Raw genomic sequence first — 16836 nt, 5'->3', positions numbered from 1 at the left:
GTTCTAAAGCTCATTTTCCAATGTGGTTAACCTAATTTTGCTTTATTAAACATTAAATTCATCGCCACCATCAACAAGGTTTTTATAAAGATGTTCCCCATTTAAAACTGAAGCACAATGCTGGCATATATTAAGAAAAACAAATGAATAAAAATCACAGGTGTGTGCGGTTTTTCTATTTCAGTGACTACATTAAAATACTAATAAACTTACAGAAGGCTGTTCTCAATTTATTATGTGTTGTGGTCATTAACTTTACAATATAAATCCAAGCTGCATTTACCTTGTTAAAAAAATTTCCTCATGAAAAAGATGAGCAGAGGGAAGACAGAGACATTTTCTTTAAGAAACAATTTCAAATGTTTATTTAACATGTCAAAGAAGGGGCAAACACTAGTGAATTGAAAAAGGGGTTGCAATTATTGGCCAAGACTAGGACTTTAACTTCATACTAACATTAATTAGGTTTTGGCTAGAAAGAAAATGTGTTTTTCTTTTTTTTGCTTTTATAAAGAAACGTTATGTACATTGGTTCTTTTATACAAGAAGTTCATTGGATAAATGCATCAAAAAGAACCCAGTTCTGCGGTAAACTTTACAAAAAATACATTTTGTTTTCATTGAGAGATGTAGAAAAGGAGGCAGTCAAATATTGACCAATAATATTTCTTCCTTTTCAATATTTAGAAAAAAAGGCTGTTCTAACATCTATTTGAAAGAAAAGCAATATACAGCACAATAAATGAGAGAAAATTGCCTTTACGGATTCATTCAGTTGGTTTGGTAACCAAGGAGAGGGGTTGCGACTGGAACAGGGAATGATGGGAGTGAAGGGCTGCCTGATGGAAGGGGGAGGAGGGGGAGAGCATAGAGGGGTGCAGAGAAGTGAAGGGGATAGGCCGGGTGAGGATAGGTGTGTTCGACTGGCTACCTGAAGTACCAATAGGGATGGAGATAGTAGGCTGGGAGGAGGAAGAAGAAGAGGAAGAGGAGGAGGAAGAAGAGGAGGAGGATGTGGATCCAGAGACCTTCCCAGGTAGGGAGAAGTGGTGGTGCATGCGTCCCTCCGGTTTGGTGGTGAGCGATAACGGCTGGGCCTGTTCGGAGTGAGTGGCAGCGGGAGCAGCAGGGGAGGCCAAGGCAGCAGACGGAGTGGCCGGTGAGTCCAGCATGCTTCCATGAGACGACGCCGGGCTGTCACACATCTTCTCTGACGGCAGGTACTGCACGCACTGCTTCTTACTTCTTATCGAGAAGTCTGCGGTGTAAACAAAGAAGAAATTAAGAGGCTGAATTATGGATCAGCTGCTACCTCCACATCTGGTTCAAGTCCCACCATGCTGCAGCTGACAGAAGTGAATGAGTGTTTATTTAAAAAGCGCACATGATGTGAAGGTTTTTCATATCAACTTGTAAACATGTAACAAAGAGAGTAAAACAGGATACTATGGGTTATTCAAATGGTATGATATATGATAAAAAAAAAAGAAGAAAACATAACATGACACAAAATGTGCAGTGAGGAGTAAATGAGGAAGCTTCTTTATTTTTGGCAATTTACAGTGGTCATTTGGTTGCACAACCACAAACATACCTGCCACTATTAGCACTGAACCTCATAAGCTGCTTGTCAAAGTATAAAGTAGGGGGAGAGAGTTAGTAAGTGCTCATGAAGGACAGAATTAATTGAAAAAAGGAAAAAAAAGAACAAAGCTGCAGATTCAGGTTACATGTGAACTTTGGTTGACATATAAAGCTTATGTTGTTATAGTTTTTCTTTCTTTTTTTATTGTGAAGCAAAAAAAAAAAAGATCCAGTCAGGAAAAAAAAAAACATCTTACCCTCTGGTTTTGAGTCTGGTTTATTCTCTCTCTTCCTCTTTTTCCGCTTTCCCTGCACGGGCGGATAAAACAGTGTTGTTAAAAACAGTTTTTCTAAGCAGAAGTTAACCACCTCAACAACGTCTTTTCATGAGATCACAAGTGCAGTTACTGCACTTAAGTGATACAGTAATATCTCACCAAACCTAACAGGATATAAACTGTTACTAAGTTCTACTTAATGATGCAAAACCAGATGACTGAACTGTAGCACTCACATAGTTATCTCGTGCTGACCATCCAGGATAGAGCTGCGAGTGGAGTTGCCTCTCTTTTCTAGCTAGCTCGTAGTATTTGGCTTGTTCCTCTCTTGACAGAGAATGCCACTGTGTTTCAAGACAAAAGAGTGTTAAATACACCACACAGATATATATAGTGGCAAACACACATGCATGTTTGTATTAGTGATTCTTACCCGTCTTCCAAGGATCTGATTGATGGCCGCACTCTCTTTCAGAGTGCACTCTGCCACCACTTTGGCTCTCATCTCCTTCATATATAGCATGAAAGCATTCAGAGGCTTCTTGATATGAGGCTTCTTGTCCTCTTCTTTTTTGGCAGGAACAGGCGACTTCCTGCTAATCCGAAAAAACATTGAAAACATGGAAGTAAGGAAAAAATTTTAGCAAACGAGGGAAGATGACGTGCAGGAGCAGAGGCGGGTTTTGACAGCTCTTTTATTTGTCCTTACGCGTGCATCGAGGGGCTGATGTTGTCACCGCTGGGCTCCTGCTTAATGGCTGGTGAGACGATGGCAGGATGGGGAATGCCAGTCTGGTGGAGGCTGTGTGGAGGAGGGGTCACCATGTGTGGGGAGAAACGGCTGGACACCAAGCTGAGAAGGCGAAAGGAGGCGACATTTAAGTGGCCATGGTTTAACAGTAAACCTCTGCGGACCTGACAAGAAAAGGTTCGGCTCATTTGGCAGATTACTGCCCAGTCTTAGCCTTCAGGTGAAATCCACTGTGCCCACCGCCTCTGTCTAGACTAAATTCATACACACAATGTGCACCGTGCTTACTGTTTTGTTCAAATAAAGACTTTTTCAAAAGCCCCTTTATTCACCAACGGCTGATGAAAAGTGGAGTGTGGTGTTACCATGGTGACAGCATGGCCGTGACACCTGAAACCTCTCGTCTTACCACGTTCCAGACCATGGAGAATGTTCTGACAGCCGTCCACACAGAACACCTTTACAAAGTGTCTCCCTCAATTTCCTATTGTTAATACAAAGGAGCATTGTAATGGAGGAATGGAATAATTAAGCTCCATCCCTCTGTATCACACACTTTAAGTCAAACATAAAAAAAAAACAAATAAAACTGAAGTGCTTAAACGTGATAAGCTGTCATGAGACAAAATATAACAGATGTTCTGCCTTAAAGCAAGAACCAACGTAAAATTAAGCTACATATTCAAAGAATCATACTGTGTAAAACATGTGCCATAATATTCCCTTAATGATAAATTTTGACAAAGTATATTAGCAAACATCCTACTAATCCCCCACAATACAAAACTCCATATTACAAAAGTATTAGTTACATTAATCTACATTTAGACTAAATTCATACACACACAGTGTTATAACGCCTTTGTTGTAATTACATTATTTTATTTTACTTAAAGTAAAAAACCTGACATATAACAATTATGCACAAGTTTCCACTCAGCAGGTTTCTTATTAGAAGCAATTTAAAATGAAATTGATAACTGAAGTGATGTGAATTGCTGCGAACAGTAAATTTAACACGTTTAACAGCTAAAAAAAAAAAATTGAAAAGAAAAACTTCCATGACGTGATTTTCTCATTGTTGTGAGTTTATAAAAGTATGGAGTTACACAAGGTATTGATCACAAAGACCCTTCTGAATATTTCATCTCATACTAACACCGGAAGGCTCGTTACAAATCTTTCCAATTTTGACAGAGGGCCAGAGAGTTTAGTCTGATGGGACGTGTGGGTTCAGATGAGCTTTGATTTGTCGTAATCGATTCTCAGCTCTTTCATCTTTGCTGTATGCGTGTGTGTGTGTGTGTTGCAGACTAGCTCAGAACAGAGGCCTGACCACAGAAGTTTAGCTCTGAGGGGGAAGACAGGAGAGGAGTGCTGAATGCCAATAACATGTTCAGTCTATTTAAAAAGCTGAGCCTGTCTCTCGCAGACTTAGACCTCACATCCCTTTGTAGTCCTGACACCAGTGCCTGCTCCATTCAACTGTTAGTATGCAGTTTAATTTAGCTTCAGATCCCAAAATATATATGGCTGAGAGATGCTGAGCAACGTCTCCTAGAATTAGCTTCTAACAATGTAAACAATAAAGACTGCACACCAACCATCTATTTTGTTACAGTCTTCCAAAAAAAATGAAATGTGATTACAGCATGTCATAGAAGCAGCACATATAAGATGTCTCCCTTTGGGAGGGTGGTGATGTTACTGAACATTATCCACTCACCTGGACATGGATGCATTCATTGCCAGTGCTGGATAGGGGTGACGGAATCCCCCTGGAGGGATGGAGTACATGGGCTGGCCTTGCCTGGGAGATGGAGGTAGACAAAGTGAGCAAAAAGCTCCAGTGTGAGGTGGATCAAACACAGCTGACAGCTAACCCACCAGCACTAATCCTCCACTCATCAACTCAAATCCCCTACTTGTGGAACAGAGCCGTTAAAATTGATTATCAGACCCGTAGAAAAACCCATAAATGTTCCTCCCTGTAAAATCCAATGTTTTCATTTACTATTGTTATATGGACTACCTGCATTAAACATAGCTGCATAGCTTGCAAGACAAACAATAGAGATCTTATTTGTGGTTTTTCTTTATGTTTGACTTAAAATTCTTTTTTTAAAGAAGCTGCTGTGCTTTCCTTTTGCTCTCTCTGCAGATATGTGTATTTAGGTAGGCAATCAGCAGAGACAGTTAATTAACATTCACTACTGCATATTATCACTGTGTTATGATGCAAATCTAGAGCAAGTGCACATACTCAAAAGAAATCAAGCAAAATTGAAGATAATGATATGATGTTTCTCACAGGCATTTTTAGGCAAGAAGTACTTAATGCCATACATCTGTACTAACAGCTTAAAATATAAAGAACTCACTGTGGCATGAGCCAGCTCAGAGGGTGTGCAATTGAACCAACAGCACCGGGAGACAGGGGGTAGTATGGGGAGAGTTCTGATGGGTGAGGCGTCCGAGGAATACCTGCAGGCACCACAGAAGAAGACAGTTTTTAAGATGCAACACACATCCACAGAGGTGACATTTTGACAAAGGGTCTATTTAAAACGATAATCTAAAGGCAAGTAGCTCGTAGTTAAAGCATGTGGTGAGTTGTGGCAATTTATTTTAGTAATTTCAATAGCAACCACTTCTCAATATGGAAAAAAACAGTCTGCAGAAACTTGCTGAGTACAATCCAAGCAATTTCTTTCATAAACAGCCAGAGACATGCCTCCTTTAAATAAAACACCTGTGAAGTAAATCTGTCAAACATTTTACCTGTCTTTGGATCGAGGATCTCTGGCGAGAGGTGTGATGGCGGAGTGCCGGGAGAGAAGTGTTCATTGCTGTAGGTGATGAGCGGTGTCAGTGGATGGACGTGGTGGGCATGCTGTACCACCGGGACTTTATTGGACTGAGGAGAAGACATACAGAGCTGAAGGTGAGCAACAAGTGTCTGACATAAACTTTCAAAACAGAGTGGGTATCAAGTGAGGCATCATATTTCAATTTTAGACTAATGCTTTTGCTCTATTTCGGTCGTTTGGATCTTTTCTATACATGCATCACAGCTGTAACAAACAGATGAAATGCGTGGAGTGAACAGGCTGTCCTTGGTGAATGCCCTCCATGGTAAACATCACAGTTTATGCGTGTGACTGGCCCTGTGATGCAATCTGGACCAGCACCAAGTAGCATTTAAAAGCCTTGCAGACACACGCCAAGATCATTACGACCATTTAGTTGAGGAGAGAACTGTTTGTTCAGTCCAACAAGAAAAAAACAACGGTGCCACCGAGTCCAAAAGTTGCCCCAGCAAGCCACAAACAAACACAATCAGGCTAAGGTAAACTGGTTACCCATAAACATGTGGAAACGTCTTCTCCCACTCTGTCTGCCTGCAATCACCACTGTGAGTGGGCTATTAATGTTAAAATTTCTGTCCAATCAAAGATATGTAATGAGCAGACAGTGTATAGATGAAACTTCCCCTTTTTTGTAGTGTCTTTCTAAAAAAAAAGCCCTGCAGAGATCTGACCAACATCATGGCTACTACAGGGATGATGAAGACAATAATAATAACCAGCGTCTCTACTTTCATTAGGCAGCACTCAGTCTAGCAGTCATTTCCCCTGGCTGCCTGGCTGAATAGAGCACTTGTTGGCTCAACTTGTCACATGGGAGGGTCAAGGGGTGGGAGGGGAGAAAGGAGTCTTGTTCCTCCAGGCTAACCTTTCTTCAATATCCTTCCCCACCCCCTTCTCAACTTCTGTCTCTCTCCAACGTGGTTCTGGGGAACAAGGTTTGCATTGAGACTTCTGTACACTCTCTTGCTTCACGCTGCTGAGAATTGTTCCAAATCTTGGCTTTATTTTTTCAAAGGAAGGTCCAGCTTTTTCCTCTTTTTAAATCTTTAGCAAATGAGTGAGGATGGGGTGAGGAAAATATTTACCACTGCTATATTAAGTCCACTTTGCTCAGGACATTTTTGGTTTCTGCAGACTGTGAGCATATAAGGTGAAAGCAAACGACGATGCGCAGCGAACACATTTCACATAACACAGAAAAACCTTTGATAAAAGTCCATGGCAGACTTACTGGGTTAAGATCCCAGGTCCCTCATGTCATGTATATTTGAGTTGTGCTTTGTTGTTGTACTTCATGTACAATATGCCTGAATTTTCCCTATATTGTGAGGGTTGTTTGAGACCTCTAGACCTGGGTGCCAACACATTTTGGGAAGCAGTTCAGTGAGAATTTGAAATGATGCCTATTAATTATTCACATCCTGGAATACATGAATCGTGTGCTCTAAACATAAGTTTGAAGGCACTAGTTTGAACTCAAGGCTGCTTCTGAGCTGAGCGGTCTGAGAAAATGTGGAGAAAAAAGGAATACAGAAACATACAAAACTATCCTGACCCATGTCCTAACGACCAGATGTCTCTGTCAGACATAAAGATGGCTGCTTCATCAAGCAAACTGCTCTATTAAATCAAAGCAATCAGAGTCAGCTTAAGTTAGAAACTAATTCAAATTAATTAAGCTCTCTAGACCCCTGAGAGCATGAAATGTGGTTTTGTAAAATTGAAAAACTAGACTAATGACTCCAAACATTAATGCATCAATACCGGCTTTGACTTTGTTTATGTGTAATGTTCCTTTAGCCTGTGACAGCTTCATATGTCTGGTTTCATGATCCACAAGTAAAGTGTAATCAGAAAACCACAAGGAACATGAGCCATGTTTTATATATAAACATCTACACGATGGAGCGGATATCAGATAGTATCTACACTGACAGATAGAAATCTTGCCCTTTACATAGATGTGCTTGTTGTGTATCGGTATGCAGTGGCGCATAGCTCTCGGCTAGCAAGTAAAAACACTCAGAGCTGGTTTTAGAATAATTTGACAAAGTAACAGGAAGGTTTGAAAAAGAAAAAAAAGGAAAAACTCAGCAGAAAGCTTCTGAGGCGATGCAGAGAAAAGATGTCTGTCTCTTCCAAGGGTTTGAAGCTAAAAAGGCCGAGGTGGCAGTACCTTGCTTGGCTGTCCAACTTGGAACGGCGCTAAGAAAAGCACAGTCCTTGGTCAATGTGGGTGGAGGGGTGGATTTCATTCAAGCAAACATGTTTTTGGATCCTGCACATCTGAATTGAATTACTAGGCAAACAGCCGATGGGGAAGAGAGCTTAGAACAAACTGAATAACCCCACAGCTTTGTGTGTCTTTATGCTCTGCGATTCTGGGTGGGAGGCTCAGAGGCCTTTCAAAACTCCAGGAAAGACAGAGTGAAAAGAATGCCTGGCATGCTGAGAAATCCAAGCCTTGTTTGTCAACGCCAACAGGAAGCGGACATGAGGGGAGACTGACCGTGTCATATGTCTTTAAAATCAACCATTTCAAAACTTTGCCATTCATCACAGACAACGTATGCTTTACATCTGGTCATCGCCTCTGAAAAGGTCAATGGCATTATAATTCTAGGTTACAATAATATGGCGCAGGCCGGCATCAGGTTACTTGTGCAAATATCCCCAGCGGTCATTAAATAAATTAAGGGAGGTAGCAAAATCAACATATTATATACAGTCAAAAACACTGAGAAATCTCTTAGGGATCTAGTGCGGTTATAAATATTTGTAAAAACACAAACATACAGTAATATTATTTTCTGGTAAATCTGTCACTTTTTAACACAATCTTGTCAAATTAAGTCACAAACTCCTTCTGTAATGCTAAAAATGAGTGTGTTCATGTATAGTGTTTGACTGGAATCAAAGCACTGAGTCCTTATCACATTTTTGAAGTGGATCTTGTCTCTGCAGTGGCCCAGCAGGACTGCAGACCTTAGATCAGTATTCAGTTCAGTCCTCCCAAAGCCTTTGATTTCATGATGGATCCCGGGTGTTCACTCTGCCTAATGCAAAATGGGAAAATCTCACCGGGCTCCCAGTCAAAGGTCTGTTAAAAAAATATAGGTCGAAAGCGAGTATATGTAGCTCTGTGAGATTAAAAAACAGCATTTTATTTAATAACTCTGCTTAAAATGTCATCCTGCCCTGAGAGCTGAAGACTGCACCAGACACATGCAGGAAACAAAAGGCATCTCAGGAATGTTGCTCTAGACCTTGCCACTTCAATTCATTTAAACAATTCAGTGACTAAGTGACTTATGACGCGCTGACAGGACCTGGTCCCTTGGTGCCTTGATTACTCTAGATGTTAACACAATACTGAAACAAAGAAGGTGATTCTTGTGCCTCTGTCAAGTGTAGATTAGCCCATATTTGAGCACTGAATGCATCGTGTCAGACATTCTGGTCATTTCTATCTCATTAGAGAGTCACAGCTCCTTCTAATCCAGAATAACAGAATAATTCAGTGTAGTCTGTGATGAGACACAGAATAGGCCTGATGAACAAATTACTGCAAGTGACTGAATGACCTCAGAGAGCGGAGTAGGCAGCCTTGATATCATTATGAGAAGACTGTTAATGACTATGAATGTGTGCATTATGGAAGATGAGAATGAGAGTAGACCTTCTCTTTTCCTCTCTGGTCCAGCTTGGTCACTACTGATGGGCTGACAAGTTCCCCATACTGCATCACCTGGCCCTGAAGCGCCTTTGATGTATTATTCATGAAGAGGCAGACCACTGAGCACATGAGCTGATTTTTGGAGGGTTTGGGATTTCTGTGGGTCTATGTAACACATACACACACACACACACAAAAAATGTGAGTATGCATGGCAGCTTGTTGGTAGAAAAGCTCATTCCCTTCTTCCCAGTCCTCCTAGCCTACCACCACAACTACTATCAAAAGCAATTCCAGCTGAATGCTAAACAAACCTGTCTGTTGAATAATTGAGGATCTCAGGCCAGTGCAGACTCATATTAGCATACAGGCCTTATGGACCCAATCTGCACAGTGACAGGATGGTATTTCCCTGGTCTTTTTGTATCCATGGAGCACTCAGCTTTTTTTTTACTACATCTTTCCTTGTTTAACATTGCTAGACTAAGCTGAAATTTCAATTATCAGCTCACCAACAATAACCACATTAATCTCTGCATGCTCATGTAGTGAGACTATACCGCTCAAAAAATCAATGCATGATGACTCGCTGTTTTAAAATGTATTAATCTCTCATGCTTGACTGAGCAGACCTCTCAACTAATTGACAGCAAATCCCCCACAAGTAACCTGACATTATTAATAGCTGATATAATGTAAGACATGCAAATGCCTACAAGCAGGTCTCAACAGCTAATCCATGCCTTGAGAATCCATCTTCACAAAAATTCAACAATGTCAGATTAAATGCTCGACGGCTAGAGAAGAGGTCAGCCTCGTGAGTCCCTGCTGCGGTCTCCTCCTCGGATCTCTTTTCCTGGCTCCTCTTGGCCCTCGGCAGTAATCCCTAGCCCCCTGTGTGTGCCCATCCGCTCCCCCTGCTCTCATTAGCACAGGGCTGGGGCCTGGGGAGCCTGCAGGCCTGGGGAGTCAGCCTGCTGCTCCCCCCTCCTTCTCCACTTCTCCCTCCTCAGCCGGAGTAATGAGCACATAATCAGCCTGGCTCCCCCTCAGTAGCAGCACACCAGAGGGGCATGTGGGCACTTTGCCCAGAGTCAGGGGGTAAGGGCACAGGGGGTGTTTCTGTGCCCAGTGTGCACTATACCCAGAAATAGAGCTTTCCATCCCACATGAAATGACCCTCTGGTCACCGGTCACCAGATAAAGGATTGTGACTTCCCCATTTCACAGAATGAAAGCAGTTGCACTTTCAGTGAACTTCTCCACCTTTTACACTTCAGTAGAACAAAAGTTTAACATGAAGTCTAAGATAATTTATCATCTTGGACTTTCTACTGGTAATTTAAGATGTTTTATATGAGAAGTTTGACATTGCACTGAAGATTCTTATCAGTACACCTAAAGATGTCAGCAGGATATTGTAAGTTTGTAGGCAGTTGCATGAAAGTATTTAATAGCACTTAAATGACAAAAGAGGAAATGTTACTACCTTAAAGAAAGTGAATATGTAAGTGTGAAAAAATTCAAGTACATCTTTCATTTAGTTTTGGAGAATTTCTTTGCCTAAAAGCAGTTTGATTCCTCACATTCTCAGTCTTGACTCCTTCTGTGTTAGATTTTCTACTTTGGTGTCATTCAAACTGTTGAAGGCCAAACAACACAAAGAGAGCCACATAAAATGTAGCAGCTACTTCTGAAGGACAGAACAGAAACTTTCCAGCACAGAAATGAACCTTAGTCAATGTCAATTAAATTCAGCCGCTGTTTTCATCCTTTTTATTCTCTTTCCCTACATACTAGATTTATATGTCATATTTGATGTTGGCTATATGGCCAAATATATCATCAGCAAACACTGATAAAACTTAACATATAAGAAAAAACGGTCAGTAACAAGTTAGTATCTATTCTAATAAAAATTTCTTTCTATTCAGACAAAAATAAGTGCTGGATTCCCATGAGCAAACCTCAGTTCACACACAATTTTCCATTGACTGCGCTCAAGGAGGACTTTGTCACATGCATTGCTGCTATCGTAGGATCCAGTGAATTAACCGCAAACGCAGCAAATACATATAGTCAGGACAAGTAAGGTCAAGGGGCTGAGTCACAATAACTCTTTTTTTTTACTAAAGCCATGTGACAGTGTGGTTTTGCTTGGCGTTACGATCACTTCCTGAACAAGAGAACAGCCTGATATAATCATGCAGGTGAGATGCTAGATAGGTGTTCCAGGCTCAGTGTTATCTCATGTTTTCAATTCCAAACACACATCCCTCAGCGAAACCACAAACCAAACAGGTCTGCTGAGGCCCCGCATTGTCTAAGTGGAGTGAGACACCATGATGACTAGTTCGCACCTGTGTGGGAAAGTTCAGGAATGGCAAGGAGCATCAAGCTTGAGAGATTTATGGTGGAGGCTGAGTTATTGTGGTAAAGACAGACATACTGCTCAGCAGCTGTCCTGTGGGTGCTGAGGTCTTACAGTGAGAAGCTGTAAAAGGATGGATGGGAAGCAGTAGGCTTACATGCACACTATAACTTCATTATTGTGAGTAACCACATTATGGTTATAGTTTGATTAAAGCATTTTGTATGGCTCACTGTAAATGGATTTCCCCCAATAAGTTTATATGATTTGTTTGATAATTAGTTTAATCTCCTGTCAGGACGTTGACTGGAGGAAAAATCTGGTAAGTGTCATAAATAAGAGGCAGTGAATGGCGGGAGAGTTAGGTGATGTGTGGAGATTTGTGGCCTTTGTTTTCCCCCCATTTTTTCACCCCCTTTTTTTAAACAACCTCTCATTCATTTCTGGCGTAAGCATCGAATCAATGCCACAAAGGATGCCAGACCTGAGTGTAGATGTCCTGTAATTTGTGATGTTTGTGAATGATTAACAACACAACAAAGCATGAATCACACTTTTTTTTGTTGGTTTTATAGTTTTTCTCACTTCTCGTAAAAAAAAACAAAAATGCTTTGCTTTGAGACTTAATCCACTTACTAAATGTCCCGGTGTTGGAGAACGAGAGTCTTTAATTCCTGCAGAAGTGGGGACATCCAACAGAGGCCATTTCATCTGCAGGTACTGTTGGTGAGAGAAAAGACAATAATTTAACAACACACCCAGATGCACATGCAAATGAAGACCGTTACTAAAACAAAAAACAAAAAAAATGAAAAATGCTTTCCAACACAAGCAGGATATGGAATCTCAGATTCTAATGAGTAGAAATCACTCATAGGAGGGAAGGCAGTTCATCCTTCTCTAGAAAAGTTGTATGAATGGTGTCAAACCCACAGAGATCAACAGCAAACACCTGTACGAGGCCCACACTGCTGCTGGAGTCAGACAGCGAGTTCTGGCACAGAGAGGAGTAGGAAGAGCGATGTGAACACAACGCACTGGTGGGGGACTGTGAAATTGCCGTTTGTCAAGGAAAAACAAGAGGCCAGCTGTGGGCGCCCATTGCTGAGAGGGTGGGAAGAGACAGCTGGAAGGAAGCCCCATCTACACATCAGCGAAAGGCTGAGCTGTGGCCTCATAGCTCGCTCCTGACTATCTGCTTCAATTCGTTTGGCCTTTTGACCCAAACACAACCCTTCCTGCTTTCACAATATTTCACACGATGTGGATGTTATCGTGAAGAATTTTACGTCTGCTGCTTTTTCTTGTCACATGTCACAAAAAGTTTTATAACCACACGACCAGTTATTACCGCCTGTCCCTTAGCTGCTGTGCCATTAAATAAGAGCTATGTCCTAAAGATGAGGTCTTTCTGCTTTGCCCCTTGTCACAAACTGAGCAGTTTTTGCATTTCAGTTTTTTTTTCCACCCTCAAGCATTGACGATAGTCTGAATCCTAAGCTCCAAAAGCACAGCGACCATCTGGTTTATGAATCATTTTAAATACCGGATACAGCAGCTTGTCCTGCATGTGGATTTTTCTCCCTGGTAAGAATTTAAATTAATTAAAAGGGTGTTTTATTATAATGTTTGATTTAACATATTTAAGGTATGTTCGTTATCCATTCTGCCTTTTGGATCAATAAGTACATTTTAGTTTAAAAATTCTGTCAGATGTAGCTGCATTCTGCATTGAATATTGTCATTGTTATTTGCACTACATTGCACATATGCATTTCTTTGCACACACAGATTACCATCTTCGTTTTGCAAACAACAGCTAAGTGCGAAAGAACAATGAGTTGCATCTGACACTTAAAAAATGATGGACAACTCCAGCTACAGAATACATGCAAAGCTCTGTCTTCTTTTCAAACGTGTGCAGGATAAATGATGACAAACAAGCAAACTGGAGAAGTCATGCATTCAGGTTCTGATTTTTAAAACGCCATTCGTCACTCCGGGTTTGTAAGGAGGAAGGAAGTTTGGGTGACTGTGGGTTAAAAATGGAAAAGACATTATAGCAGGGGGGGGGAAGGGAGAGGAGGGAAAGAAAAAAAAACATTTTCAGGAATGAGTTTGTCGGAGCAGGCAGAGGGTATTGTTTCCTGACAGCTGGGGTCCAACAGAGCACCAAGGCAGGGGGAAGGGGTCCCTTTTTCACTTGGAAAAGGGGGGGAATTCTTCGAGTTGACATCAGCTCTCTTCATTTTCACTATACTGCTCAAGGCTGAATCGTACGTTCCAACTAATGGGCCCAAGTCCATACAACTGTCAGGAGGCAGTTGCTTTTAAAGGCTGCTAGCTCCCTATTGAAACTTTACTCTGCTGTGTGCATGGTGCCTAATGAATGCTGCTCTCTGGAGAGAAAATCCAAAACAATGTAGTTTTCTCTGTCTAATCTATGTCAATCATGAGTCCTTCCACAAATGAAACAAGCGCTATTGTGAGCGTTTGGTCTTGTCCAACTGTGCCCACCCCAGCTCTCCCATCCAATCCATCCCCTTTTTTTTTGACAGCTTCTGCCAGGACTGAGGAACATGCCCCCAGGTGCTTTTTTTTTTTTTTTTTTTTTCCCTGAGCACCTACTTTTCTTTTAATTGCCACTGTGCCCCATGTAGCAACTGTTCACACACTCTCTGAAACATCCAGCTAGGTAACACCAGCCGCACACTGTCACATTAGCTCCTGTCCAGACTGGAGGAGCACACCACTCACTAGGACATGAGAGGGGGAGAGGGAGGGTGGCTGGGTTTATGAGTTGTTTCAGGAAACAAAAGGCGAAGAATTGTGGGCCGTGCTGCTCAGACAAAACTTTCTCAGTGAAAAAAGAAGCCAGTATAAAGTTAGAACTATAAGAAACAGGTTATTAAAATAGTTACACCGAGGCCAAAGTAATATTAGATGCTTGCAAAAGACTGAAAAAAGAGATCAGCTTAAATCACCTTCACTGCAAGGCATTTAGTAATGCTTTACACATGTCCTTATTTTATTAGAAACAAATACAGACATATGGTTGGGGCTCATAGCAATGCCTGCTTCAGCATGGGACCTGGAAACTCTGGTAAATGCACTCGGACAGAGAACTGAAAGAAATGAGAATCTAAATAGAAGTTTAACTGATCCATTTTCGCAGCTCTCTAATTGTCTTCCAGCTTTCCCTGCTGCATCCAGCACTCAGAATAGACATCAGTAGCATGTGCTACTTTTACAGGACCCAGATGCAACAAAGGTGGCAGAGATGCCACAAACTTTTTCCAAAAAGCTACACTGGAGCCCTTTGGTTTTTTGAACTGAGAGAATACAACATATGCTCTGGGGCATGTGGCCTGCCAGAGCTGGGTTCTAATTGTTACATTGCTCTCACAGAGCAGGAGAAAACACAGCCAAGAGTCTTTGTCATCTCTGAAGTGTGTGGTGCCATACTGCAGGCCAACATCAGAGTACGGAGAAGAGACAGATGTCTGGACATTTGCTGTCAAACTAAGTCACACTAGCTGCCAAAGAGACAGAAAAAATTCCTAACTTTGTTAGCAACTATCTGTCGACTTAAAGGCTGCACTGAGAGGTCATATCAACTATTAATCTGACAAAAAGTTTGGTAAATTTTTTTTATCCAAGTATATATGGTTCTGAAAAAAGCAGATATGTCTAACAAGCAATACTAGCTAGTTATGATTATAGACTATTACATTATATATCTATGTGGATTGAGTCTTTGACAAATAAAGGTTTGAATATGTATAAAAAGTGGCCCTCGGAAGCCTGGCCCTTGTGAAATGGCTTCACCAAAGCTGCAGTGAATGGCGGAGCAGCAGGAATGCCTTCACGGATCGCTCCAGCAGATAATGTCAATCACCTACTGTGTGAAGAACCCCTCCCCATTGTTGTCTTTTACCCCCAACAGAAAACAAATGGGCCACACAGCTTGCTGTTTGGCTGAGGTGTTAATTACCGTCCCCAGCCCATATGAACAGCAACTTCAGACAATAACTCTGTCAGACCCCCTACACAACGGCTCCTCCCTGGTTTACTCTGCTCATCTCATCCTTTCTTGCTGGGCCTTTGACACCTCCACCTGATCTGTGCATGAAACACAATTAAAAGATTACAGGACAAAGACAATGTGATAAGTAGCCCTCGCCTTTTCCTAGAGAGTTTGCATTGAGTCTCACTGTTTGCTAACATTAGAGGCAATTACCCTGACAATTCTTAAGCAAACCTCGGCAGTCATTGTGCTAATTAGTGTGTAATCGATGGGGAAACGACGAGCAGCTCAGCTGGCCGGACCTGGACTGTACAAATGGCCCTCTGCAAATTTCTCTGGGGGCAGATTATGACCTATTATGCAGTCCACAATGAGGTGAGTGTATCAGTCAGGGGGAAGCTATTAATTAAAACCACTTTAGAGGAAGATCCAAAGAGATGCAATCATTTTGGGGGAAGCGCGTAGATAATGTTGTCTTCATCCAAAACAGACTATAGAGATTATCATTCTTTTAATGAAATTAAAGTTTCATCTAACTGCATTGAGATGTGCTATAAATCAAGCACCCATGAAAAAAAATGCAATTACTCATCTTCCTTTGTGAGCCCATCACTTGCATTTCATTTTACATTAATTTAACCCTGCAGAGTCCATGATGCAGCAGTGGAAGCAGCATGCTGCTAATGGCAGACCACATTTGAAGTGTCCATTAGCCCATAGAGGAATGAAGTTAAGTGACTATGACAGGGGCACTCCCTCAGTTTGCCGGGCTCCTATTGTGACCTGGTTGGTCGTCCTGCACTCTTATTCACAGCCAGCAGAAAAACTGGGTCAAAGGTCAGACATCCAGAGTGCTGTGGTTTCTATGGTGACATGGCCTATTAAGGCCAGGCTCATTGGCCTCTTAACATGCTCTTGTACACAAAAGAACTATTAGTGCAAAGAGGGAGAGAGGGCACTGAAGAGGGGAGGCAGCGCAGGGGAGGTCCAAACAACACGGCGTCAACGTTCCTCCAAGATGGTTCCACACGGCGCCTGCAGTTCCATGTTTAGCATTCATAAAACTTCAACATCCTGTTATCCAGGACGGTCAAATGCACTAGCTATCTGTGGTATATACTGAGAAAAAATGCTTGTCTTTATGTTTGTTTTCATAGATATCTAAGATTCAACTCAAAGAGCAACGGTGTCATATGACTACTTCATGTATATTCTGTGCAAGGCCAAACAAGCGATCCAGGTTTATTTGAAAAGTCCTTGAGGTGTATTCACTGCTGTT

At 41.6% G+C, this 16836-nt stretch overlaps 1 protein-coding gene across 2 annotated transcripts in view; it reads right to left on the bottom strand.

The window, feature by feature from the left end:
- Window positions 1-342: 342 nt before the first annotated feature.
- Window positions 343-16836, bottom strand: part of tcf7l1b (transcription factor 7 like 1b) — a 29729-nt gene continuing 13235 nt past the window's right edge. Inside the window, exons 4-12 of one of the 2 annotated variants that reach the window (XM_041999354.1) lie at window positions 12167-12250; window positions 5395-5530; window positions 4995-5097; window positions 4340-4423; window positions 2572-2715; window positions 2296-2458; window positions 2099-2206; window positions 1842-1893; window positions 343-1258 (exon numbers count right to left, since the gene is read on the bottom strand). In XM_041999354.1, the coding sequence (XP_041855288.1) occupies window positions 768-1258; window positions 1842-1893; window positions 2099-2206; window positions 2296-2458; window positions 2572-2715; window positions 4340-4423; window positions 4995-5097; window positions 5395-5530; window positions 12167-12250 (1365 nt within the window). In that variant the 3' untranslated portion in view covers window positions 343-767. The remainder of the gene's footprint in view (window positions 1259-1841; window positions 1894-2098; window positions 2207-2295; window positions 2459-2571; window positions 2716-4339; window positions 4424-4994; window positions 5098-5394; window positions 5531-12166; window positions 12251-16836) is intronic. The other variant, XM_041999355.1, reaches the window with a different exon arrangement.

The sequence above is a fragment of the Melanotaenia boesemani genome, chromosome 11 (genome assembly GCF_017639745.1).
Source record: "Melanotaenia boesemani isolate fMelBoe1 chromosome 11, fMelBoe1.pri, whole genome shotgun sequence".
Lineage (NCBI taxonomy): Eukaryota > Metazoa > Chordata > Actinopteri > Atheriniformes > Melanotaeniidae > Melanotaenia > Melanotaenia boesemani.
The sequence above is the reverse complement of the archived record's forward strand: the minus strand, read 5'-3'. Positions and strand labels throughout refer to the sequence as shown.